We start from the raw sequence: 24,813 nt of genomic DNA, 5'->3' as shown, positions 1-24,813 counted from the left end.
GGCACTGGCTGGCTCCCCTGGCTCCCCTCGCCCCCCAAATAGCAGCGCTCCCTCCCTCTCCCAGTCTTCATGCTGCTCCCCTTCCTCTCACCTCCCCCACCCCTCATGTTTCAAGTTTCAAGTTTTATTAATTTTGATATACCAACCATCAAGTTAATATCTGGCTGGTTAACAATATGTTTAAAAGAAAGAGAAATTTAACAAGACTGAAAAAATGAGGCATTGTGTATATACATATAACATCACAAAACGAACTAGACCGTGAGGATAAAAGGGAAGGGAGGAAAAAGTTACATATTTGAGAAGAAAATGGAAATAGTAGGGTAAGGATAAAACATAATGGCAACACTGCTCCCAACCCCTCCCCTTGATCCCACCACCCCATATCTGGCAATGCTGTCTTCCTGCCCTCCCATCTCCCACAATCTTCAAAGTGCTGCTCCCTTTTCACCCAGCTCCCCAACCCTCATCCTGCAATACCCCTTCCCAACCTCTCATCTAGCAAGGGGGGATGGGAGGGATAAAAAGATGCTGCACAATGGATGGGAAGGAGGGAGGGATAGAAAGATACTGTACAAGGGGATGTGTGAGAGGGGAGGTAAGATGCTGCACATGTGGGGGAGAGAAAAGAAATAGGAAGAATTGGAGTGGAGGAGAGGAAGGGAGATGATCATTGTACCTGAAAAAAATAAGACCTCCCTGAAAATAAGACCTAGTGCCTTTTCTGGGCCCAAAATTAATATAAAACAATGTCTTATTTTCGGGGAAACACGGTAGCAGTCACTCTGCTTTTGTTTTGATTTTGCTCAACAGGAGTGTCTGGGTAAGTTAAACACGCACGACTGATTATTTCACACTCAAAAAGGAAACATAATAATCAACCTTCACGGATGAGTTACATACATCTTCATCTCTCTGTAAATATCTTTCTTTCTTTTGTCTTAGGCATCTGTCAAGCAGGACGTAGACAGCAAACAGCTGTATGGGCTGCAGCTTCCCTGTAAAATTATTCACTTCCTCTGCCTGATATAAAGCGACAGCTTCATGTTGCATAAAAATTTAGCAGTCAAGCGGAAATTTCTATGCTGCTCAGTGCTAAATGAGATGTTTAAAGCAGAAGAGAATTCTGGACCTCTGGTTTTCTAATCCCCTCCCCAAAATTCCTACCAAAAGCTATTTTCCTCTTGTCTCAGTCTCCAAAGATAGTTTTATTCATTTATTTTTCAGGGCAAAGAATGTTTGCGGTTCAGTTAATAAAATAACAATGTCGAAAGAACGGCATGAAGTTTTGGCTATTTTTTCCTCATAGTCTCTTTTGGCCCCTTTTACCGCCTTATGGCACATGCATTGATGTTGTTTGTGTTTATTCCAGTTTTTGTCCATCTTTGACATTTTCCATTCCTTAAACAAAGTTTTCTTGTCTCTGATCGCTTCCTTCACCTCTACAGTGAGCCATGCTGGTTCTTTGTTCTTTTTCCTCTTGGATCTCTTGTTGATAGGGGGTATAAATAGATTTTGTGCCTCGGTGATTGTGTCCTTAAAAAGGGACCAAGCTTGCTCTAGCATTTTTACAGTGCTTATCCTCTTCTTAATCTTCTTCCCCACCATGAGTCTCATCCTTTCGTAATTCGCTTTTTGGAAGTTCAGTGCTGTGACTCTCGTTCTGGACTGATGTTTCGCCCCTGCATCCAGATCGAAGCGGATCATATTGTGATTGCTGTTCCCAGTGTCCATTCTACATCTACATCTTGTGCCAGTCCTCACAGTCCATTTAGAATTAAGTCCAGAATTGCATTTCCTCTTGTATTTTCCTTGACAAGTTGTTCCAGGAAGTAATCGCCTACAGCATCCAGGAACTTGGTCTCCCTAGTGCAGCCGGATGTGCCTAGGTTCCAGTCTATCCCCAGATAGTTGAAGTCACCCATGATAACTGCGCTGCCTCCCTTGCAGTTGCATTTAATCTCGTCCGTCATTTCTCCATCAATTTCTTCGGATTGCCCTGGGGGTCGGTAATAGATACCGATCTTCGTTTCCAGTCCATTTGTTCCCGGAATTTTGACCCATAGAGACTCTAACTTATCCGTCAGTTGTGGCGTGTTCTCTCCAGGAAATTCAATTCCCTCTTTGATGTATATGGCTATGCCCCCACCTTTTTGAGCCTCTCTGTCTCTGCGGTATAGTTAATATCCCGGTAGCACAGTGTCCCAGATGTTTTCCTCAGTCTACCATGTTTCCAATGATGTCATTGTTATTTTTTTATGCCATAGCTTCTAATTCACCCATCTTATTCCTAAGGCTCCTTGCATTCGTATACATACACTTGAGTTTGCGGCCTGTTTCTTTCTTGCATTTCCTTCCCTCTTGTGTCCCTTTAGATCTGTCTTGCCTGTGAACCAGTGAGTTTTTTCCTCTATCTTCCTGCACGGTATCCTCCAGATATACCGGTTCCCAAACCATCGACTCTCTCTCAGTCGACTGTCGGCTTTCTCCTTCTTCCTAGTTTAAAAACTTATCAACTTCTCTCTTGATGTTGCTTGCAAGTAGCCTTGTTCTGTCTCTGCTGAGGTGGAGTCAATCCTTCCTGAATAACTTGCTCTTCCCCCAGAACGTCGTCCAGTTGCGCACGAAGTGGAATCCTTGTTCCTCACACCACCACCGCATCCACATGTTGACTGCTTGCAGCTCCAGCCGTCTCTTCTTGTCAGGCTTGGGTAACGGCAGGATCTCCGAGAATGCTATCCTCTGCGTTCTGGTCTTCAGCTTTCTTCCTAGCATCCAGAACTGGTCCTTCAGTACTTCCCTGTTGTAGTTCCTGTTGTTCACGTTGTTCGTCCCCACATGGATCACCATTGCCGTATCTTCTTCTTCCACACTGTCGATGATCCTGTCGATGTGGCTCACTATGTCTTCTACCTTGGCTAGGCAGGTCACCAACCAATCCAGTCTTCCGCTATGTGGCTGTCGACTTGTCTGATGATGGAGTCCCCCATGACGATTGCTGTCCTCTCTATCTTCTGATTCTCCAGCCGCAGGTCCCTGTCCCTGGTGTATGTTAATCTCTCCAGCTGTAGGTCCGTGTCCTTCGTTCTCGCTGCTGTGTCACCCATTTCTTCATGATGGTTGTCCATCGGGTGGTCCACACTCTCTGTAGGTGTATCTCGGCAATTCCACTGTTGCTTGTGATTTTCCATGGCCTCCCTGTATGCCTCCTCAATGAACAGCTCTCGGACTTCTTCCTCGATGGTGTCCTCTGTCTTCATGTTCTCTGCATCTCTGTCTTCCTTTTCCACTGCTTGAAGTTCTCTGCATCTCTGTCTTCCTCCTCCACTGCTTGAAGTGCCTCCAGTTCCAGTACTCTGCCCTCCAGAAGTCTGACTTGTTTCCTCGGGCTCTCCAGCTCTTCGCATCGAATGCATACGTAAGACCGCCTCCAAGAGGGGAGGTAGTCATACATATGGCAAATGGTGTAGAAAACTGGGAAGCTTAACATCCTGCTTCTGTCTGCTACTTCCATTGCTGCCTGCTTGCCGGTCTGCTGTGGATGTCTTCTTTGCCTGCTGTGGTCTCTGCGTCTGTCTGGCTGTGTGTCCTCTGTATCTGCTGTGTCTGCCTGGCTGTGTGTCCTTAGCGCCTACTGTGTCCTCTGTGTCTACCTGGCTGTGTGCCCTCTGTGTCTGCCTGGTTGTGTGTCCTCTGTAGCTGCTGTATCTACCTGGTTGTGTGTCCTCTGTCGCTGCTGTGTCCGCCTGGTTGTGTGTCCTCTATAGCTGCTGTGTCCACCTGGTTGTGTGTCCTCTGTAGCTGCTGTGTCTGCCTGACTGTGTGTCCTCTGTAGCTGCTGTGTCTGCCTAGCTGTGTCCTCTGTAGTTGCTGTGTCTGCCTGGCTGTGTGTCCTCTGTAGCTGCTGTGTCCGCCTGGTTGTGTGTCCTATGTAGCTGCTGTGTCTGCCTGGCTGGGTGTCTTCTGTAGCTGCTGTGTCTGCCTGGTTGTGTGTCCTCTGTACCTGTGTCCGCCTGGCTGTGTGTCCTCTGTAGCTGCTATGTCTACCTGGCTGTGTCCTCTATAGCTGCTGTGTCCGCCTGGTTGTGTGTCCTCTGTAGCTGCTGTGTCTGCCTGGTTGTATGTCCTCTGTAACTGCTGTGTCTGCCTGGTTGTGTGTCTTATGTAGCTGCTGTGTCCGCCTAGTTGTGTGTCCTATGTAGCTGCTGTGTCCGCCTGGTTGTGTGTCCTCTATAGCTGCTGTGTCCGCCTGGTTGTGTGTCCTCTGTAGCTGCTGTGTCCGCCTGGCTGTGTGTCCTCTGTAACTGCTGTATCCACCTGGTTGTGTGTCCTCTGTAGCTGCTGTGTCTGCCTGGCTGTGTGTCCTCTGTAGCTGCTGTGTCCGCCTGGTTGTGTGTCCTCTGTAGCTGCTGTGTCCGCCTGGCTGTGTGTCCTCTGTAACTGCTGTGTCCACCTGGTTGTGTCTCCTCTGTAGCTGCTGTGTCTGCCTGGCTGTGTGTCCTCTGTAACTGCTGTGTCCGCCTGGTTGTGTGTCCTCTGTACCTGCTGTGTCTGCCTGGTTGTGTGTCCTCTGTACCTGCTGTGTCCGCCTGGTTGTGTGTCCTCTGTAGCTGCTGTGTCTGCCTGGCTGTGTGTCCTCTGTACCTGCTGTGTCCGCCTGGTTGTGTGTCCTCTGTAGCTGCTGTGTCTGCTTGGTTGTGTGTCCTCTGTACCTGCCTTGTCTGCCTGGCTATGTGTCCTCTGTACCTGCCTTGTCTGCCTGGCTATGTGTCCTCTGTACCTGCTGTGTCCGCCTGGGTGTGTCCCCTGTAGCAGCTGTGTCCGCCTGGCTGTGTGTCTTCTGTAGCTGCTGTGTCTGCCTGGTTGTGTGTCCTCTGCGTCTGCTGTGGTCTTCTTCTGCTCTCCTTTGGCGGTGGCTCGGCCCTTCTCAAGGCCATTCGCAAAGGCGCTCTCCCTAAGGCGAGCGCCTTTAACACTTGCCTTCAATGCGCACCAAACAGCTGAGTGCCATTGGACCCTCCCCTTTTAAGGGGGAGCTTTGGTGGTCGACATCGGGGGGTGGGTGGAGCTAACTCTTGCCGATTCCCCTATTAGTCTCCTGCCTCTACTTCTCTTTCCTGTGCTTTTCTCCCCTTTAGCTTCTCACTCCCTCTGCCTCTCTCTGCAGGGACTGTTTTCTTACTCTTTGTAACTCTATACAGTGCTGCATGCATCTGGTAGTGCTTTAGAAATAATTAATAGTAGTAGTAATTATATCTAGCTGGCTAACTCTGGTCTTTAGATGTCTGTTATCCACACTTGTACCTCTATAGCTGCTACACTCTCTTCCAGCCCTAGTCTGTAACTCTCTTTCCCACCCCTCAATAGATGACTTATTTCTTCATGCAGCCAGGGTTGAATTAACACTATATTGGGCCCTAGGCAAACATAGATTTGGGGGCCTCCTTCTCCCACCATTATTTCATTTCAGAAGTAGAGAGTTGCATGGGGACAGAAATCAAACCCGTCCCCGCTGGAATCAAATCCATCCCCACCAGTCCCTATAAACTTCAGAAGTAGTTATTTAATTCAATTATGCTATTGAATTAAAGGCTCTGGTAGAGATCCATTTACAAATAAGCAAAGACACTATTAATTTGGAAATATTAATTGAGAAGAATGCATTCTTTGTAAATGGGTTTCTACCAGAGCCTCTAATGTAAATATAAATACTCAGCTGATGAGGACCCTCTAGCTGTCAGCTGAGGACTTCCTCTGCAGTTGGCTGGGGGTCCCTTTTGCCAAGCTTGGCAGGCAGCAGTAGCGTCCCTGAGTCACAGATGCTGGCACCTCAGTGGCTCATGGATGCTGCCAGTGACAAGTACAGCCAACCAGAGAACTTGGTAAAAGAATAGAGCGTATTGTTTGGATGCATCAAATATCTGGAAAAGTTAAGAGAGGTGGGGTGGGGTGTTGTAAATTCAGAAATTGAAACTCATGTGCAGTCAGAAAGCCTTGTTGCACACCACATTCAGTGATCTGTGCAATCTGGACCTGTAGATCCTTATCGAGACATACATAAGCATTGGTGTCAGACAACTGTGAGTGAGCTTCTTTAATTTAGTCAGTGCTATTTACATTACATTACATTACATTAGAGATTTCTATTCCGCCATTACCTTGCGGTTCAAGGCGGATTACAAAAGATATCTAAATGGGGGTTACAATGGAAGAACAGTTGTCATTTCTAGAGTTGTAAAGAGTAGGTCATTTTTCATTTCTAGTTGTTAAGAGTAATTGAAGTTAGGACTGTTTCAGGAATTTCTTGAAGAGTATAGTTTTTATTTCTTTTCTGAAAATCTTGTAGTCTGGAGTGGTTAAAATCTTCAAAACATCCCTTAACACCAAGGTCTTAAATGTGTTCACAATAAGGTCAATAGGAATGAAAGGAATCCATCTTGACATAGGAGAAAAAAGTGAATGATCACCTTCCCATTCTTTATCATGAAAATAAATTTTCAACTGTAACTTCCTAATAAATATTCCAAGTCGGTTTTAAAGCGAAAGCATTCAAAAAGGTTTGATGGAACATAGGTCAGGCGTTTAGAGAGTAGTGAAGTATCTTCATCGGAAAGTTGCAAATGTGATAAATTGATCACCACTGCTTTGTCTGACATTGTGATCTGGTTTGTGAGCATTGAGTGTTGCCTCTCCCTCGATCTTTCTTGCAGCTGTTCCCTCTCTGTAGGTCTGTCTGGATCCTAAAAAAATCTCCAGATGAGGTATCGCTCCCAGAAGTTCCATCTGTAGAAAGTTCACTAAAACCAATCTTCTTAGTGGTATCTTTAGTAATAGCTATATTCATCCAAGGATATACTTTTCCAGATTCATAATCCTGGTCATCTCTGGAAAAGTTTTTAACCTTATTTTTCTTAATGCCCTCTCTGAAACATGTGATTGCATCATTAAATTTTGATTGTTGATCATCAAAATCCGTAGCCGGTGTCAATTCCTTCGATCCAGTCAGTTCCTGATCTAATTTAGCATTTTCAATCTCAGTCACAGAAGTGCTCTTTTCAATAATCAACAACATCAAATCCAAAAAGCACTTGTTGAGAATCATATTTCATTTGTTCACAAACTCTGTATCTGGGAGGCTTTATTAATCCACATGCCGCTCGGAATGTGTTCTTTTTTACAGTGCTGCACAGTGGAAAGAATCCCAACCAGTGCTGGGACTATTTTCAATAGGCGTGTTGAACTCAGTGGAAGTCTTCAGTAAATCAGCAGCCTTATCAGCCGCAAACATATAGCCCCTAAGCTATACATTGAAAGCTATCCCATAAAGCTATATCTACTGTAAATCATAAAAAAGTGGGTAGGATACACAAAACTATATCACTGTACAAGTATAAAGTGGAACAACAATAGACTCAAAAGAACTCGGCAACTTATTGTTACTATCTTAAATAACATTTTAAACATTTTTTTATTTATTTTAATGGCAGAAAAAGACCTCAGCAAAAATGGTTATTTATACAAGCCTTGTTTTTCTTCCAAAGACTGAATCCTCCCACAGTCCCTGTTCTGAGGGTTAATGGATTAGTACATAAGAACATAAGATTTGCCGCTGCTGGTTCAGACCAGTGGTCCATCCTGCCCAGCAGTCTGCTCACGTGGTGGCCCCTAGGTCAAGACCAGTGCTCCAAATGAGTCCAGTCTCACCAGTTTAGCATGAACTTGTCCAACTTTGTCTTGAAACCCTGGATGGTGTTTTCCCCTATAACAGCCTCCAGACGAGCGTTCCAGTTTTCTACCACTCTCTGGGTGAAGAAGAATTTCCTTACGTTTGTACGGAATCTATTCCCTTTCAACTTTAGAGAGTGTCCTCTCGTTCTCCCCACCTTGGAGAGGATGAACAACCTGTCTCTACTAAGTCTATTCCCTTCAGTATTTTGAATGTTTCGATCATGTCCCCTCGCAGTCTCCTCTTTTCAAGGGAGAAGGGGCCCAGCTTCTCTAGTCTCTCACTGTACGGCAACTCCTCCATCCCCTTAACCATTTTAGTTGCTCTTCTCTGGACCCTTTTGAGTAGTACAGTGTCCTTCTTCATGTATGGCGACCAGTGCTAGACGCAGTACTCCAGGTGAGGGTGTACCATGGCCCAGTACAGCGGCATGATAACCTTCTCTGATCTGTTTGTGATCCCCTTCTTGATCATTCCTAGCATTCTGGCTGCCCTTTTCACCGCCACAGCACATTGTACAGATGGCTTCATGGACTTGTTGATCAGAACTCCCAAGTCTCTCCAAGTACCGCCCCGGACATCCTGTATTCGTGCATGAGATTTTTATTACCGACATGCATCACTTTACACTTATCCACGTTGAACCTCATCTGCCATGTTGATGCCCATTTCTTGAGCTTGATTATTTCACTTTGCAGATCTTCGCAATCCCCCTGTGTCTTCACTACTCTGTATAACTTCGTATCGGCCGCAAATTTAATCACCTAATAGAATTCTCAAGGTTCTAATACTGCTGCACAAGCTATCTCTATGAAGCGCCACTGAAAAGTTCTCAGCCCAACCAAGAAGAGAATGATGTGGAGCCATGGAACTTACAAGTTAGTCCACACTTTTCATTTCAATGATATCTAATCTAATCTAAACCTTAAGTTTATATACCGCATCATCTTCATGAGTATGGAGCTCGACACGGTTTACAAGAACTTAAAATAGTGGGTAAAGAAGAAGAAAAAGGATTACATGAACTTATGTGTAGAAGGGAGGAGAGAAAGGGGGGGATATGAAATGAAACGAAAAGTGTCAAGAGAAGTGTGGAATAACTTGTAGGTTTCATGGCTTGATTGGACTGAGAACTTTTCAGCGACCCCCCCTCATACACTTCTATTAATTCTTTGTTCATTTTTGCTTTTTTCTTATTTTTAACATATGGGTCTACTTCTTATTTTGTGGACTGAATATGCATTGAAGAATGTTTGCATTGATTTTTCCTTTGATGCATCATGTTGTTTTTTGTTTAGTTTAGTTTTTTAATTTGTCAGTTAGGTTTTCCTAACAATAAATATTTCTTGGATATTTTCTAAGTTGTTATAAATAATTGTTTTCTGATATTATTTTTTTGCTTATTTATAAAATTAAAATACAAATTAAAAAATAAAATTATAAAATTAAAATACAAATTAAACCTTTTAATATGCAAATCTATGAAAATATGACAGTTAATTGCTGTGAATTTTGGAAAAACATTTGTAGCAGAATTTGCAAATTCTTGCTGCAGAATCTATTCATACATTTCTCTGATTATATTCTATATGTTGCATTGTTATGCTTTAAGGGCCCCTTTTACAAAGCCATTCAATTTCTATGGGCTTCAGTGCATTTACCGTGGCAGCAATGCTACCACAGCTTTATGTAAAAAGTGCCCTATGGCATATGTTATGTAATATGTTCTTTCTTACCCTGAAATGAATGCCTCATTACTAAGTGAATGCTGTACTGTTACCAGGTGTGGATTAGATCTTAGACACAGAAAGGCTGTGCTGCCAAGCTGGTCAGTTTATACTAAAGAAGGCCAATAGCAACAGAACCTTAAACCGTAATATAGTTGCCATCAATCCTCCTGCCATCTTCCTCACCAGCAGCAATCTGTCTTTGACCTTATGTCTGCTGAAGAGGCATTGCTTGGTCAGGTGCTCCTGTCTAAAGTAGTTGCTTTAGTCAGGCAGAGAATGATTACAGGCCGCACAGCAGCCATTCCTCATCTTGCGTGGGCTTTTTGTTTGATAATGAACCCTACCCAAGAGGAGGAGGTGCTGTCGTGGAGAATGAGCGCATGCCAATTCACATTCCCAGCACTTAAGACTACAACTTCTGCTTTGGAATGGAACAGGTTCTGCTTTCTGACACGAGGCACCTGGGACAGGAGATAAAACAGAATCACAGTAGAATGTTGACATGTATGCAGTTGGTGAAAGAGCTGAAATGCAGCCTGGGGTAGCTTTTCTTTCTGGTCAAGTTGTAAGTTTGTGCTAGCACAAAGTTAGTATAGAGAGGATATAAGATCATATTTGCTTAGAGAACAGATGAGGCTTACAAAATTCACCTCAGACCAGTAAGATATGTGAAATAAATTTTCATAGTGGGCGTTATAACTTCAGTTTCAATATTAGAAGTACTGAATTATATGGAGTACAGTTTCTGCAGTCTAAAGTGCAGCCAATCAGAAGGAAGAAAGTCTAATCCATTTGTACCTGCATAATTCCTACAAATGGATCCGAAACAGCGTATAGCTAATTTTAATTTAAAAAGACAAAAAATAGTAAACAGCAAAATATACAATACACAGAACTGAATCCAAATGAGCTCTTGCAAAAAGAACTATAAGAAGAGTTGTTTAGTAGCTAATGACAAGTTATTTAAAAAAGGAACTGATTGATAAGAAAAAGCTTTCTAATATTTTTTAAAACAAATCTCTTTAAACAATTGAAAGTCTAACCCTACGCTGTCCATTGATCTATTAGCTCTTGATCCAAACAGAATATGAATCAATTGAGCAATTTGTTCAGAGGTTAAATCCTATAAAAGCTTAAAAATAAAATGAGATTTAAATAAATGATGAGAGCCCAATATGTTACCTAAAAAATCAGCACCAAATAGTGCAGCACTAGCTCTGAGCTCTAACATTCAGGCACACCGTATTTATGCCAGAGTTTTCTTGGCCTAAAGATAGGCGCCCAATAGCTCCTAACTCAAAAAGATGCCATAATCTGCCCCTAACCACAACCACTTTTAACTATGCGCTTTGAACTAGGGCCCAAATTCACTAAACCTCCAAACTGTGTGCATGCCAGCCGACAAATTCACTAAAGGCCTGCTGCAAATGGGGACAATCATTAACACGCCCCCTACCCACGGCCAGGATCACTAGAGAGCGATCCCCGCTCATGCGCACACTCTGACAGTAGTGACAGGAGAAGCAGCTTCCTGTCACTTAGGTGCTTGGGCAAATCAGGCCCTAGGATCCTGTGGGTTGGGCAGGGGAGGGGCAGGCCTGCCTCATTTGGACAGAGGCGGGCCTGCTGGCCAGACGATGCGAGGACCTGTCTGGCCAACTTGTGGTTAAGCCCAAGGGGGGATTCCAGGGTGGGGGGTTTCGTTGGGGGAGGTCTGGGTAAGGGGTTGGGGCGTTTTGATGGGGGGGTCCGGCAGGAGGGGTTGGGCACCCTCCTGCCGCGATTGTTGGGGGGGAGAGGGGAGACTGGCAGCTGTAGCCGCGGCCGCTATACTAATCGCAGCAGGGAGATCCAGGACGGGCATCCTATACAGAATCCGGGCCACATCATTGCAAATGGCAGCCTATTCCTACCTAGTATCTTGTGAGATGAGTAAACAGCTTACTTAATCTACTGTACTATAACAGATGACTCAATGCTAGACAAATTTACTGTCAAGAGAGAAATGATCCCTTAGGCTACTTTGAAGATGGGTTATTTTCCTCTTTTAGCACTGGTCCCATTTTATGCAGTGAAGCCTAGCTAATAACAGGGGTTGGCAATAAAATAACCCATCTTAATGATAGCTCAGGTTGATAACTTCCCCCTCAGTTAAAGAGTTATTCCCTAAACCTTCCAGGACACTATTGTTCTTTCTATTATGTTATAATTCAGCAATGTGTATTCAGTATTGTTCATCTACTAATACTGAAGTCTAAAGAGACTGCTTACGCTTTATGGAGGTTGAATGTACACATTTATGAGTCTCCCAGTCATGTGATCATGTGGAATTAATTGTGCTGTTTGAATTCTTCAGCCCCTTTATGTTCTACTGATAGATGATAATGTAGTTTGCCTCATTTTCAATCACAGAAAACGCAAAGTAATCTTTTAGTCTTACATCTGTTTGAATAATGCTCCATGCATTAGTTAGACCCACGTTTCCCTCTGTGCCATACAAATAAAGGCCTCTCTTCAGGTCTTGTCGAGCATACGAATCGATCTGAGAATAAAGAAAAAAAAAACATATATGAAAGATAAAATAGCACTAATATTCCTGCCTAGATGTAATGTTCCTCTGTTTCTACTGTACAAGCAGAAAAAAGTGAGGATGAAAGGATAGACCTTCCTTAGGAACACACAATCTTTATTGGAAAATCACATGAAAATCTCAAAGGCATGTGCACATTTGGAAGTGACTTTTGCATCCTGTTGCTGTGGTGAATCGCTCAGTTTGTGGATTACTGCCTACTGTTTGTAAACCTCATGCCTTTGAGAGACTTCATAACAACTCCTGATGAAGACACTTTGTCCATGACAAGTTGAGCTGTAGCCCATTTCATGTGATTCTCCCATAAACAAATAGTTTAAAAAACACAAAGGCAAAGGAGGAGGGAAAAAGTTATCAGTTAAAAACAAAAAAAAACATAAGACTTGCCGTACTGGGAGAGACCGAAGGTCCATCAAGCCCAGTATCCTCTTTCCAACACTGACCAACTCAGGTCCCAAGTACCTAACTAGATCCCATGTAGTAAAACAGACTTTATCTCAGGAATAAGCAGTAGATTTCCCCAAGCCATCTCAATAATGGCCTATGGACTTCTCTTTTAGGAAATTATCCAAACCTTTTTAAAATCCTGTTAAGCTAACCACTTTCACTACATTCTCCGGCAATGAATTACAGAGTTTAATTAAATGTTGGGTAAAGAAATATTTTCTCCGGTTTGTTTTAAATCTACTACTTAGTAGCTTCATCGCATGCCCCCTAGTCCTAGTATTTTTGGAAAGAGTAAACAAGTGATTCACATCTACCATTTCTATTCCTCTCAGTATTTTATAGAACTCTATCGTATCACCCCTGAGTCATCTCATCTCCAAGCTGAAGAGCCCTAGCCACTTTAGCCTTTCCTCATAGGGAAATTGTTTCATTTCTTTTATTATTTTCATCACTCTTCTCTATACAGTACCTTTTCTAATTCCGTTATATATTTTTTGAGATAATGCAATCAGAATTGCATATAGTATTTGAGGTGCAGCCGTACCATAGAGGCATTATAACATTTTCATCTTTGTTTTCTATTCCTTTCCTAGCATTCTATTTGCTTTCTTAGCCACTGCTGTACGTTGAGCTCAGGGTTTCAATGTATCCTGAACAATGACACCTAGATCCTTTTCCTGGGCAGTGACTCCTAACATAGAACATCACATAGCTATAGTCCGGGTTCCTCTTTCCACATGTCTCACTTTATACTTGCTCAACTTAAACGTCATCTGCTTATGGTAGTGCAGGGACCTATGGATGCACACTTGAATCTGGCGGTTATTTCTCAGTCATCTCCGATACTGAGTGTATTATCTCCCTCCGAGGCTTCGCTTTCCTCTGAGAGATGTACCCCACCCTCACAACCATCTTTAAGGGAGGTGCTGTCAGCTGCTTTGGATAAGTGTGCAGTAGCTTGGGAGGCTCCGATTCTACTTTGGGAAGTCTTTCTTTAACAAAGGTTCATAAAGAAGTGGTTTCCACTGAGGTTAAGGTATCTACTTCTGTTACATCTATAATAATAAAACGCTAAGCGTGCATGCACACTCTCACCGCGTGCTTCCCTGATCCCTCTTCTGTCGCGCTGTGCCGGCAAGAGTGCGCATGCACGCTTACTACGTCACCAGGACGCGCGGAGTGACGGCTGCCGGGAGGAGGGCTGTCAGCGGAGGGCAGATGCCGAAAAGGCTAAGAAGCCAGCGGGATCGGCGAAAGCGCGCAAGGCATTGGGCCCCCCTACTCTCCACCTCGCGCCGCTGCGACTGAGGATAGCCGCCATGGCAACTTCAAAATTAAAAAAAGCCTAGGCTCCACACCGATCTGTCCGCTACTGCTGCCAGATCAAGGATTCAGGGATGAGCAGAAGACTCTCCATCAGCAATTGCACCGGCCGACCGACACCGGAGCAGGCCAGCGTGCCTCCACTGCAGCACCTGATCCCCTGATACATGAGCCAGGCCAACGATCTGCTGCCGAAACAAACTCCACCCCAGCATGAAGGGAAGTGTCCGATTTCAATCATCTGATGAGCATCCACCAGCAGCAGCAGCAGCAGGAGAGAAGCGTTGGAAATCAGAAGAAACTCCCAACCACATTGTACTGCCTGCCAAATATCGTACAATGCTCATCCATACTGCCAGACAGAGACAGAAACCACCACAGAAGGTGAGTAAAATGGAATAACTTGACCATTAATAGCAAGGCAAAAGTGATCCAGCCAGAAATGAAAAAAAATGATTGATTACTCAATTGGACCAAGTCAAAAAGAGAACAAAACAAACCAAGATAGCAAAAAAAAGATCATAAGGATGCAAGAACGGCATACCAAAAAAAAAAAAAAAGGTAGGAGGCACCACAACCTAAAACCTAACCAGGCACCATCTTGGGAAAAAAAAACCAACTCCCAAACTGCACAGGGAAATGGAGGGAGAGAGAATGCTGCAGCTGCATAGGGGGCAGGGAGAGAGACAGATATAAAGAAAGACAGACAGCGGGAGGGAGGGAGAAAGAAAGAAGGATAGACAGCGGGAGGGAGACAGAAAGAAAGGAAGAAATACACAGGGGCAGGGAGAAAGACAGACAGAAAGAAAAACAGTGGGAGGGAGAGAAACAAAAATAAAAAGACAGGGGTAGGGAGAGAGACAGAAATAAAGACAGACAGACATATATTCTAGCACCCGTTAATGTAACGGGCTTAAAGACTAGTTTGTATATAATTTGCTTTCTGATTCTATAGTTGTCTCTAAATAGGATGTTTCTCTTAAAGATATTTATGAAGCTATCTTTAAAATGGATAAAATTCTTCAAGACTGTTATTATATAGTAAATTTACAACAGAGACAACTGAAGTATTTGTGGAGCAAGATAAAAGAATACAAAATGTACAAGAGGGAGTAGAGAAACTGGAAACACAGATGTCTACTTGTCAATCAGCGTCAACAGTTAGTCTCATGATACATGCGCAGATGGAGAACTTGGAAAATGTTGCTAAATCAATAATTTGAGAGTTTTGAATTTTCCAGTAACTTATTGTCTTCTAAATTATTTAAGATGTATATATGTTGACGAAGGAAGTGACGTCATCGGGAGCGATGGTAGCTTAACATCGTTGCTCCTCCGAATCGCGCTAGAAATATAGCTTTATTTTTGCAGTGAGAGGCTAATATTTTGCACCCTATTGATATTACTGCGTGGAAAACTAGCAAGGTGCAGAAGGCAACAAAAAAGGGACGTGCCGATTTGAAGACTTATGCTTATCAGCCGTCGGACATTTCTGAGGCCTGTGCGGGTGGCGAATCGCAATGTGATCAGGGTGTAGCTCTGGTGAGTGCGGAGTCATCTGCTCTGGTGTCTGATGCTCGCCCGGCCACATGTGGGGAAATGCGCTCCTGGATGGCTGACTTAAAATCTACAATGCTTTCCATTCAAAGCTCACTGCAATCAGAGGTGGCTAAGATTGGGCAATCAGTCCAGGATATGGGGACTCGATTGCATGAGTTCGAAGAACGAGTAATTGATCACGATACGGATCTTGTGGCCCTACAAACGCGTTGTGCTCATCTTGAACGCAAACAGGAAGATTTTCAACTTCGTTTGGAAGATGGAGAGAATCGAAGCTGACGGAGTAATGTGCGGGCTCGATGAGTTCCTGAATCGCTAGCTGCTTCAGATTTGCAGGCTCATTTGTCAGACATTTGTACACGCTTTCTTCAAGCAGCTGACCCAGGGGCTCTCATACCAGCGATGGATTTTGAGAGGGTCCATCGAGCTTTGGGTCCTCGGGTGGGTGATCGGCCCCGGGATGTGGTAGCTTGTTTCTCTCGCTACCCGGTTAAAGCCCAAGTCCTTCAAGCCGCTCGAAAAGTGGGACATATAACTTGGGAAAATTCTAAAGTGGAATTGTTTGCGGATCTGTCAGCGATTACTCTCCCGAAGCGTCGGGAATTTCGGGAGGTTACGCGCTGTTTACAATCTCATGCCATTAGCTATAGATGGCTATTTCCTTTTGGCCTCACTTTTCAAATAGCTTCACAACAGCATAGAGTTACACTGGTGGAGGAAGCTGTTGTACTATTACGAGAAGCTCAACTTTATTTGCCTCTGGAAGAGCCGGCTACGTCATCTGGAACTGGTGCTTCATCGCAACGCTGGAAGCGGATTCCTACTAATAGCAAGCGGCTACAGCGGCGATCTGGTCCGGAGCAGGGTTCAGTTTCTGGAATTACCTGAATTTCTGTGCTGGTTTGTTTACTAGCTGAAAAACTTGGAGTATTTTCTAATGGTTTGGCTGATTTCTTTTAATTGCTTTTAGAATGTATGGCATTTTCTTGTACCAACTATTGTATGACTAGCGTGATTTGGGGTTTGTTGGGATGTTACTTTCTCTTCTAGCCCAAAATGTTGAGGGCCTTTGGTTTGTTAAGGGTTGGAGGGAAGGGGGGTTGGGGGGAGGAATGGGGATTGGGTTTTTCTTTCTTTATTGTTGTATATTAATGCGGGGTTTGTTATGTTGGGTTGTGATGAGATATTTGCTGGGAGTATGGTTGAGTGCGGGTATGTTGGACTGAATGGCTCCTGACGGTATTTGTTTTTTTACTTTAAATGTACGAGGTTTGAATGTACCCCGAAAGAGGCAATTGCTTTTTAAAGAGGCTGATAGGTTGAAGGCTGGAGTGGGTTTCTTTCAAGAGACTCATCTAAAACCTCAATATGAGTCGCTATTGAAACATCCTCGTTATCCCCATATCTATTTTGCTTCAAATGAGGAGGGGTCTAAAAAACATGGTGTAGGGATTTTATTTGCTAAGCATCTTGATCCACAAGTTAAACAAGTGATCCGTGACCCGCTGGGTCGTTATTTAATTTTGAAAGTGGAGCTTCAGCAGGTGCTTCAGCAGATACTTTATGTAATCTTTATGCTCCCAATTCAGAGCAAAAAGCTCTTTTGGAGTCTCTAGATCTGGTGTTGCGAGGAGTAGTAGAGGGCCCTCTGCTAGTAGGAGGGGATTTTAATTTGACCTATGATATTGAATTGGATAATTCAACTCAGTTGATACATTATGGAAAACCTGATAGAAAACAATTGCACTCTTTCTTTACGTCCTGGGCTTTGATTGATCCTTGGAGACATTTGTATCCTTCCACCAAAGATTATACTTATTTTTCAGCAGTGCATGATTCGTATTCTCGTATTGATTTTTGGGGGATTGATAAGGCTTTACTTTCCCAGGTATCTGATGTTCATATAGCTCAACGGGTGTGGTCGGATCATGCTTCGGTACATTTTGTTTTGCACCCTCATATGGCTTCTTTTGGACGGCGGTATTGGCAACTTTGTGATAGCTTATTGACGGATTCTATAATAGTGTCCAGGATAGAACAGAGCCTAAAGGATTATATTCAGTTTAACACTTGTGATGAGATTTCTCCTTTGATATTTTGGGAAGGTATGAAGGCAGTCTTACGTGGCCATATTATTTCTATTGGGGTATATCGACGGCGGGAACGTGAGCGAAAACAGGAAGCTTTACGACAACAATTGAATTATTTAGAACAACTGCATAAGCGGACTCTTTCTGCTACTTTGTTAACTCAATTGGATAAAGTGCGCAAGGATCTTCAGGTGATGCAGTTAGATGAATTGTCGGATCAATTACAATCGGTTCAACAAAAGCATTTTGAATGTGGCAATCGGGCGAGCCGTCAGTTGGCTTATAAGTTGAGGGCTAAAAAATTGAGAAATATGATTACTAAGGTGCGAGCCCCTAATGATTCTGATTGCTATACTCCAGAATCTATTGCTGGTGCTTTCCTTTCCTTTTATCAACAACTTTATACCCCTGAGACTGTTGTATCTCAGGTTCAAATTGACGATTATTTGGCTCAGGCTCAGCTTCCTCGATTGACACCTGAGGAGGCTGAACAATTATCTGCTCCTATTTTAGAAGATGAAACTCAGTGGGCGATCTCTACTTTAGCTTATGGGAAAGCACTGGGATTAGATGGCTTCACAAATCGATTTTATAAATGCTTTCGGCATTTACTTGTGGGCCCCCTTACTCAGGCTTTTAATAGTTTGGATTTGGGTATGGAGCTGCCTCATTCATGGAGATTAGCGGGAGTAACGCTTATTTTGAAACCCGGAAAAGATTCTGCGCAATGTGGATTGTATCGTCCAATTTCGCTGTTAGATACCGACTATAAGATCTTTACAAAAATTATGGCTCGTAGGTTGCAATGTTATATGCCTTATTTAGTACAAGATGACCAGGCGGGTTTCATTGAAGGGAGACAAACTTTTGACAATATTCGTAGATTACTTCATTTGATTTGGTTTGTACAGTGCGAACAGCTACCAGCCTTACTTTTGAGTGTAGATGCCGAAAAGGCCTTTGATAGGGTGTCTTGGCCATTTTTGTTGAGCACTCTATCAGCTATGGGTATTAGAGGAAAATTTTTTACGTGGATTCAGATTCTCTATACAAAACCGTTAGCAGCTCTTTGTATTAATGGGAGTTATACGGAAACTTTTCAGTTAGCCCGAGGAACCAGACAAGGCTGTGCGCTTTCGCCGTTACTCTTTGCATTGGCCATGGAGCCTTTAGCTTCTCATGTTCGTAACCAGCATTCTATTCACGGAATGATGTGTGAAGGGCTTTCTACTAAGTTACTGATGTTTGCTGATGATGTTATTTTCACGATAATTAATCCATGTGTTTCCCTGCCGGGAATTATAGATGAATTGTCTGGTTATGGTGCAGTTTCAGGTTTTCGTACCAATATGGATAAGTCAGAGATATTAAATTTATCAGTGCACTCTAGGGATTGTGATTTTTTGCAGCCTAAATATCCTTTTAAATGGGCGTCTAAATTTATACGTTATTTGGGAATTAATGTACCAGCACGGCTCTGTTCTTTATTTGAAGTTAATTATCCACCACTTTTGCAATCCATTTGGACTGATTTGGATAGATGGGAGAATACTTCTTTATCTTGGTATGGTCGCATTCAAAGTGTAAAGATGTTAGTTTTGCCAAAAATACTTTACCTTTTTCAAGCTTTGCCTATTCCTTTGTCTGCTGTTTTTTTTCGCGGGGTGGACAGGAAAATCTTTAAATATATCGACCCCCGCGGGTACCAAGGAGTGTATTGCATCAATTTCGAAATCACGGGGGTATGGCGGTACCTTGCTTGCGGCGGTATTATGAGGCAGCTCAATTGAAATCTTTCTTGACTTGGTGTAAAGACAGATCGAGGAGCTGGGTCCGTTTGGAAAAAATCTTGGGTTCGGAAGAATTGTGTCGGGTGATCCCTTGGCTAACAGTGGAAGAGGCTCGACCATTATTTAAAGGGGCTAACCCTTTTTTGCACCATACGTTTGTGATGTGGGTCCAGACGTGTATTCGGTTTTTCCCTTCTCGATTGTATTTTCGTAGCACTCCATTGTGGGTGGCGTGGGGTTTCACTCCTGGGAGGCTTGATCGTCGCTTCCGTGTGTGGGCCCAACAAGGTCTTATGGATTTGGGGGACTTTGTGGAAGATGGCCGATTGCTATTATTTACAGAACTAAGGGAAGCTTATGATTTACCGTTGACTGATCATTTCCGATATCGTCAGGTGATGGATTTTATTGGTCGCAGGGCTCTTAGTGATCTTTGTTTGGAGGAAACCACCCTGGAGTGGGCAATTATGGGTAGTAGTGGTAAGGGGTGTATTACTAGATTTTATAAAGCCCTTATTCAACAACAGGCTCCCCAGATTAAATATCTCTCTCTTTGGAAAGGACTCTTGCACCCAGTGCCGCCGACTGTTAACTGGGAGCGGGTGTTCAGTCGCCTGCTCCGAGTATCAATTGCTAGTTCTTTGGTGGAAAATGGATACAAGATGCTTTATCAATGGTACCTCACACCCCAGCGCCTACATCTCATGTATTCACAAGTATCCAATTTATGTGGAGACGTTGTGGTCAGTTGGGTACCTTCCTTCACATTTGGTGGGACTGTCCGAGGGTGATACCATATTGGGATATGGTTTTTGAGCTATTATCAGATATTTTCAGTATTACGCTTACTCGAACTATGGGCAGTGCTCTTTTGCATCTTCCCTTGGTTCCATTGACTGCCAATGCCCATAAATTGGTTTGTTTTATTTTTACTGCTGCTCGACTTTTATTGGCGGCTTATTGGAAGCAATCTTATCCTCCAGGGCGGACTCATTTATTACGAAAAGTGGACTTTATTTTTCGTATGTCCAAATTGACGGCATTGACAAAGAATTGTCTTACTCCCTTTTTCAAGGTTTGGAATCCCTATATTCGGTGGTGTGAAAATCCCTCATGACCTAGGGTTAGCTATACTTTTGTTTTTATTCTTTGTAACCCTTATGTATATCTTTTGGATAAATTATGATTTTGATTTTGGGGTGGGATGGGGGGGGGGTTGATTTTGATGTATGTGATTTTCTGCATTGTACTGAAGAGTTATGGTACAAATTTATGTACAAAAATTTTACTTTGGTTTTGGGTTTGGAGGGTTGGGACAAGGGTGACTTTGTGAATTTTGGGATTTATATTTGCTGTACCTCTGTGCATTTGTAGTGTATTTTGAAAATCTTTTCAATAAACAAATTATATAAAAAAAAAAAAAAAGATGTATATATGTTACAACTCTCTTATGATAAGGTGGAAGTAAATTCCCTTTATTATATACCCAGAGCTGTAAGATTAGAAAATCAAGAGGGGTTTTTGCCAGGTACTTGTGATCTGGATTGGTCACCATGAAGATTACATTACATTACATTAATGATTTCTATTCTGCCATTACCTTGTGGTTCAAGGCAGATTACATTAAGAATTGTCATGATATTAAGAAATACATAGGATTAGTTTGAACATTTTCTAATTTGCTAAGGAGCATATAGTATTGCAGGTGAAGCTTGGGACAGATCTGGTTGTGTTGTATTGGTTTTATGTATTTTTTGAAGAGTAGGGTTTTTGTTTCTTTTTTAAAGGTTTTGTAATCTGTGGTCAAGATCAGCAGATTGGTGAGTTTTATGTCCAGTTTCGCTGCTCTCTGGTGGCCAGTAGGTTGTCATACAGTTTTCTTCATTTGACATATTTGGTTGGCGGGTGTGTGAATAGTGTGTGGGTTCTCCTGTGTCTGGTTGAGGTGGATTGAATTAGTCGGCTGTTCCAGTAGGTTGGGCTGTCTCCGTTTATTCTGGGCTAGATGGACCATTGGTCTGACCCAGTAAGGCTATTTTTATGTTCCTATCAAGCTATGATAACTTAAATTCACTGTATAGTTTAGATATTACAAAGTTTTTGGAGTCTTCTGATATGGCTATTGATAAACAGCCAACATTGTTGGTATCCTTTTCCTCAATAGATCAGAAAATGCTAATCCTTAAATAATTTTCCAAGGACATACCTATTTTATGGACAACTTGTTCAGATTTTTCCTAATGTGTCTAGTTCAACTCTGTTAACATGGAGAACCTTCCTACAGCTTAAGATTAAGGTTTTGGTTGGGCATTTTTCCTGAAATTTCCCTGAAAGTGCCTAGTAACATTTAGGGATAATTTATATATTTTCGTAGATCCAACCCATTTGGAAAATGTCAACTAAAGATGTAGTAGAATTGTGGAATGCTTATTGATTTAAAGAGGTATAATATACTTATACTCCAATTGCCTGCATGATTGCTTCTGTTTATTAGGGGTTTCTTTTTCTTTTTTCCCCCCAGACTTCTCCGTAATGTGGGCTTTATGCAAATTTATATAATTTGTGATTTGTATTACTTGGAATTTTCAAGTCTTTTCTTTCTATCTTTATGATGTACTTATTCTATTAAAAAATCCTAAATGTCTAATTCCAAAATCTAAACCATGCCCTTTTGATGAAGGCACATCTTGCATTTTCATAGACTCGATGCGGGCTGTGCTACCACACTCCAGGCAAATTGCTTCCATCTAGCACATTTCACATCCCTTATCACTATTACACAATTGATAAGGTGCCTTCTCCCCTGTTTATTATAAGTTTCTGCCTCTGCAGCATTCCCAGTGCATGCTAGCCCTATAAGCAGGAGTCAGATATGAGACTTGAACTCATGTGGCAGACACAGCATTGCAGTGCTCCAGGGCTGTAGCGAGCTATGCGCAGGCAGTGTGGTCGTACAGGGCACAAGGGAGACAGGGGTTCCAAAATTGTGTCCTGTCCATTACCTTCCCTGCTTGACTGTAACGCAATGCAATGTAGCGAGCAGGATAGGAGCTCTAAGAGGGTATCACGTGGAGTGTGTTTCTGGCTTGGGACGGTCTTGCACTGCTCTATCAGGACATCTTCTAGCAGCTAGATGTCTAGCTTAGCTTTCTTTGAAGTAAGCTTACTTACATGTGTCAACTTTCCCATTTTTTAAATGCATGTTTTGAGATGCTTTCATGCCAGGTTCTCTTGGGGCATTTTCTCCATGACTAATAAAACCTCACTCTTAAGCTAAGGTATGTGGATTTACTGCTAATGATCCAAGTAGTACTTGTGTTGAGCAAGTCCTACTGCTTTTTTTAGAACTTCTTGGACTCAAGAAGTTATTACATTACATTAGTGATTTTATTTCTATCCGTAGTACATTTTCAGGATGTTTGTAGGCTTTGACAGAACTCATCCCTTGTGACAGCGTAATTAAAATCAGCTAATGTCTTTTCTTTTCTTGATGCTTAGTTATGTTGGGCCTGCATTAGCTTGCCATGGATTTTCCTGTGATAGTTTTCAATAACTCTTACAAGTGTCTGAAACATGGGTTTTCAAATCAGTCCTCAGGACACGTTAGCTAGTTATGTTATCAGGATACTCACAATAAATATGCATGAGATAAATATGCATACAATGGAGGTAGTGCACACAAATGCATCCATATTCATTATGGGTATTTTCAAAACCAGACTGGCTTGGTGTGTCTCAAGAACCTCTAGTCTAAGATAAATATGTATTTGAAACTTTTATCGCTTGGACTTGATATACAGTATATGTGGTTTTCATTTTATTTAATTATGTATTTATTTGCTGTACTTGATAGACTGCTTATCCATGAGAAGATCAAACTTAAAAATCATTTACAATTAGAACATAGTAACATAGTAGTTGACGGCAAATGAAGACCCAAGTGGTCCATCCAGTCTGCCCATCCTGAGTCAATTTAAATTTTTTCTTCTTATCTATTTCTGGGCAAGAATCCAAAGCTCTATCCGGTATTGTGCTTGGGTTCCAACTGCAGAAATCTCCGTTAAAACTTCTCCAGCCCATCTAAACCCTCCCAGCCACTGAAGTCCTCTCCAGCACATCCTCCCCAAACGGCCATATACAGACACAGACCTTGCAAGTCTGCCCAGTACTGGCGTTAGTTCAATATTTAATATTATTTTCTGATTCTAGATCCTTTATGTTCATCCCAAGCTTCTTTGAACTCAGTCACCGTTTTCCTCTCCACCACCTCTCTCAGGAGCGTATTCCAGACATTCACCACCCTCTCCATAAAGTAGAATTTCCTAACATTGCTCTTGAATCTACCACCCCTCAACCTCAAATTATGTCCTCTGTTTTTACCATTTTCCTTTCTCTGGAAAAGATTTTGTTCTACGTTAATACCCTTCAAGTATTTGAACGTCTGAATCATATCTCCTCTGTCCCTCCTTTCCTCTAGGGTATACATATTCAGGGCTTCCAGTCTCTCCTCATACGTCTTCTGGCGCAAGACAGCAAGGCCATAGATATAGTTAACTCAAAGGGATACAGCCCTGTACCCTAATCCCTATCTTTGTAATGTAAGATAGGAGATAGGTTACAGGGCTTTGGCCCTTCAGACATAGTCACAGAGAAAAAATTACATTCTGCATGTATTCTCAAACCCTTGTCATTCTCTATCAAATAGTAAATGAGCCAGCAGAGCCGTCTAAACTTAGCTAAACATTTGAATACTTAGCTAGGCTTTTACAGTCATCTAGAATGCAAGGAAGCTTAACTCCAATTTAACTTCCAGGGGTAGCACATTCCAGAGCACACACAACTAAAGATCTTTGGCCTGGTGATCTTAATATGAATTCTAGGAAATGATGGAACAGCGAGGAAAACTCATTGTAAAGATCTTGACATGTGCCCAGATATGTAGGTTCTATCCTACGTAAAGCTCTGTTGTCTATAATCATCGTTTAAGCTGTACCTGTCTTTATCTTTCTGCGGATGATACTAAGATTTGTAACAGAGTAGACACCTCGGAGGGAGTGGAAAACATGAAAAAGGATCTGCAAAAGTTAGAAGAATGGTCTAGCATCTGGCAAATAAAATTCAATGCGAAGAAGTGCAGAGTGATGAATGGGGGGGAGTGTAGAAATCCGAGGGAACCATATGTGCTGGGAGGTGAGAGGCTGATAAGCACAGATGGAGAGAGGGACTTGGGGTGATTGTTTCTGAGGATCTAAAGGCATCTAAACCGTGTGATAAGGCGGTGGTTGCAGCCAGAAGGATGCTAGGCTTTATAGAAAGAGGAATAACCAGCAGAAGAAGAAAAGTGTAGATGTCCCTGTATAGGTCGTTGGAGAGGCCGCACTTGGAGTATTGTGTTCAATTTTGGAGGCCGTATCTGGCGAAGGATATAAAAAGACTTGAAGCGGTCCAGAGTAAGGCGTTGAAAATGGTAAGTGGTTTGAACCAAAAGAAGTATGAGAACAGACTGGAAGACCTAAATATGTATACTCTGTAGGAGAGGAGGGACAGGGGAGATATG

General features: G+C 42.6%; 2 protein-coding genes across 2 annotated transcripts in view; one reads left to right on the top strand and one right to left on the bottom strand.

Moving 5' to 3' along the window:
- The window catches only part of TSPAN4 (tetraspanin 4), a 355,015-nt gene that overhangs the window by 21,279 nt on the left and 308,923 nt on the right, over window positions 1-24,813 (bottom strand). The window contains exon 4 of the mRNA XM_033928280.1: window positions 11,897-11,998. Within this exon, the coding sequence (XP_033784171.1) occupies window positions 11,897-11,998 (102 nt within the window). The remainder of the gene's footprint in view (window positions 1-11,896; window positions 11,999-24,813) is intronic.
- The window catches only part of LOC117352133, a 1,164,809-nt gene that overhangs the window by 1,050,970 nt on the left and 89,026 nt on the right, over window positions 1-24,813 (top strand). The window lies entirely within an intron of this gene.

This window comes from Geotrypetes seraphini, chromosome 19 (genome assembly GCF_902459505.1).
Source record: "Geotrypetes seraphini chromosome 19, aGeoSer1.1, whole genome shotgun sequence".
Taxonomy (NCBI): Eukaryota; Metazoa; Chordata; class Amphibia; order Gymnophiona; family Dermophiidae; genus Geotrypetes; species Geotrypetes seraphini.
This window is presented reverse-complemented; position numbering and strand designations above follow the sequence as displayed.